Source organism: Eimeria tenella, genomic scaffold (assembly GCF_000499545.2).
Source record: "Eimeria tenella Houghton genomic scaffold, Eth_scaff4499, whole genome shotgun sequence".
Lineage (NCBI taxonomy): Eukaryota > Apicomplexa > Conoidasida > Eucoccidiorida > Eimeriidae > Eimeria > Eimeria tenella.
This window is the reverse complement of record NW_013545426.1, coordinates 1-1,014: the sequence shown is the minus strand read 5'-3', so window position 1 is coordinate 1,014 and position 1,014 is coordinate 1. Positions and strand designations below refer to the sequence as shown.

Below are 1,014 nucleotides of genomic sequence, written 5' to 3'. Positions count from 1 at the left end.
AGCAGCAAACCCTAAACCACGAGCAGCAGCAAACCCTAAACCACGAGCAGCAGCAAACCCTAGACCAGCAGCAGCAGCAAAACCCTAAACCCTGGGCCTCTTCGGCGTCGAAAGCAGGCGGGGCGACTGAGCGCTCCCCAGCGCCTAGGGCGTAGGTTTGGGGTTTAGGGTTTAGGGTTTAGGGTTTGGAGGCTTGCCGGACAAGTGCTGCAGCTCCGTACGAGACAAAAGGCCGTGAATCACGTGGCCTAATTCGTGCAGCAAATGGAGACTTTCATTTTCTGTTATTTTGCTGTCGCGCAGCAGCAGCAGCGCTTCTTCTGCGTCGCCCCCTGAGCCACAAACCCTAAACCCTAAACCCTAAACCCTAGGACCTCGGCCGCAAGCTCCAGGCTGGACGCGAAGCTGCAGAACAGCGAGTTTAGCAAAGCACTGCGTCCCTGCGTGCTGATTTGGCGGCACAACTCCCCAAACCCTAAACCCTAAACCCTAAACCCTAAACCCTACCTTTTTCGGAGTTGCACAAACGAGCTGGGGGGGCGAAATTAGAGACAAGAGCGCAGCAGGGAATTTGGCGGAGGCAGCCGTTGTCCTCAACGACGCATGCGCGGCTTAAGGGGCCCCCCAACTCCCATCCCTAAAGGCCAAACCCTAAACCCTAAACCCTAAACCCTAAACCCCAAACTCTAAACCCTAAACCGTAGGGCTTCCCTCCACCTACGGCCCTCACTTGCAAATGGTGCTGCCTTTCTCTCAAGTCCAGCAACGCTTAAAACCTGTCTCACACGCCGTGAACTCTGAGGCGCCCAAACCCTAAACCCTAAACCCTAAACCCTAAACCCTAAATCCTAAACCTTAAACCCTAGGCGCACTCGCTTCAAAGGGTAGTCCATTTGCTTCGAACCCCTTATTGTAAATTGGGCCAGCAGCCGCGTCTTGTCCTTCCTTGCCCACAAATCCACATAAAGGATTCCTCGGGGGGCCCCTGGGGGCCCCCCGGGGGGCCCCCCCCGC

At 56.2% G+C, this 1,014-nt stretch overlaps 1 protein-coding gene across 1 annotated transcript; it reads right to left on the bottom strand.

The window, feature by feature from the left end:
- Positions 1-221: 221 nt before the first annotated feature.
- ETH_00035800 (uncharacterized protein) lies at positions 222-893 on the bottom strand (the record flags this gene model as incomplete). The annotated part of the gene is made up of 3 exons (XM_013380140.1): positions 222-332; positions 508-637; positions 873-893. Coding segments are annotated over 3 exons (262 nt in total), but the record flags the coding sequence as incomplete, so codon positions are not given.
- Between the last annotated feature and the right edge of the window lie 121 nt (positions 894-1,014).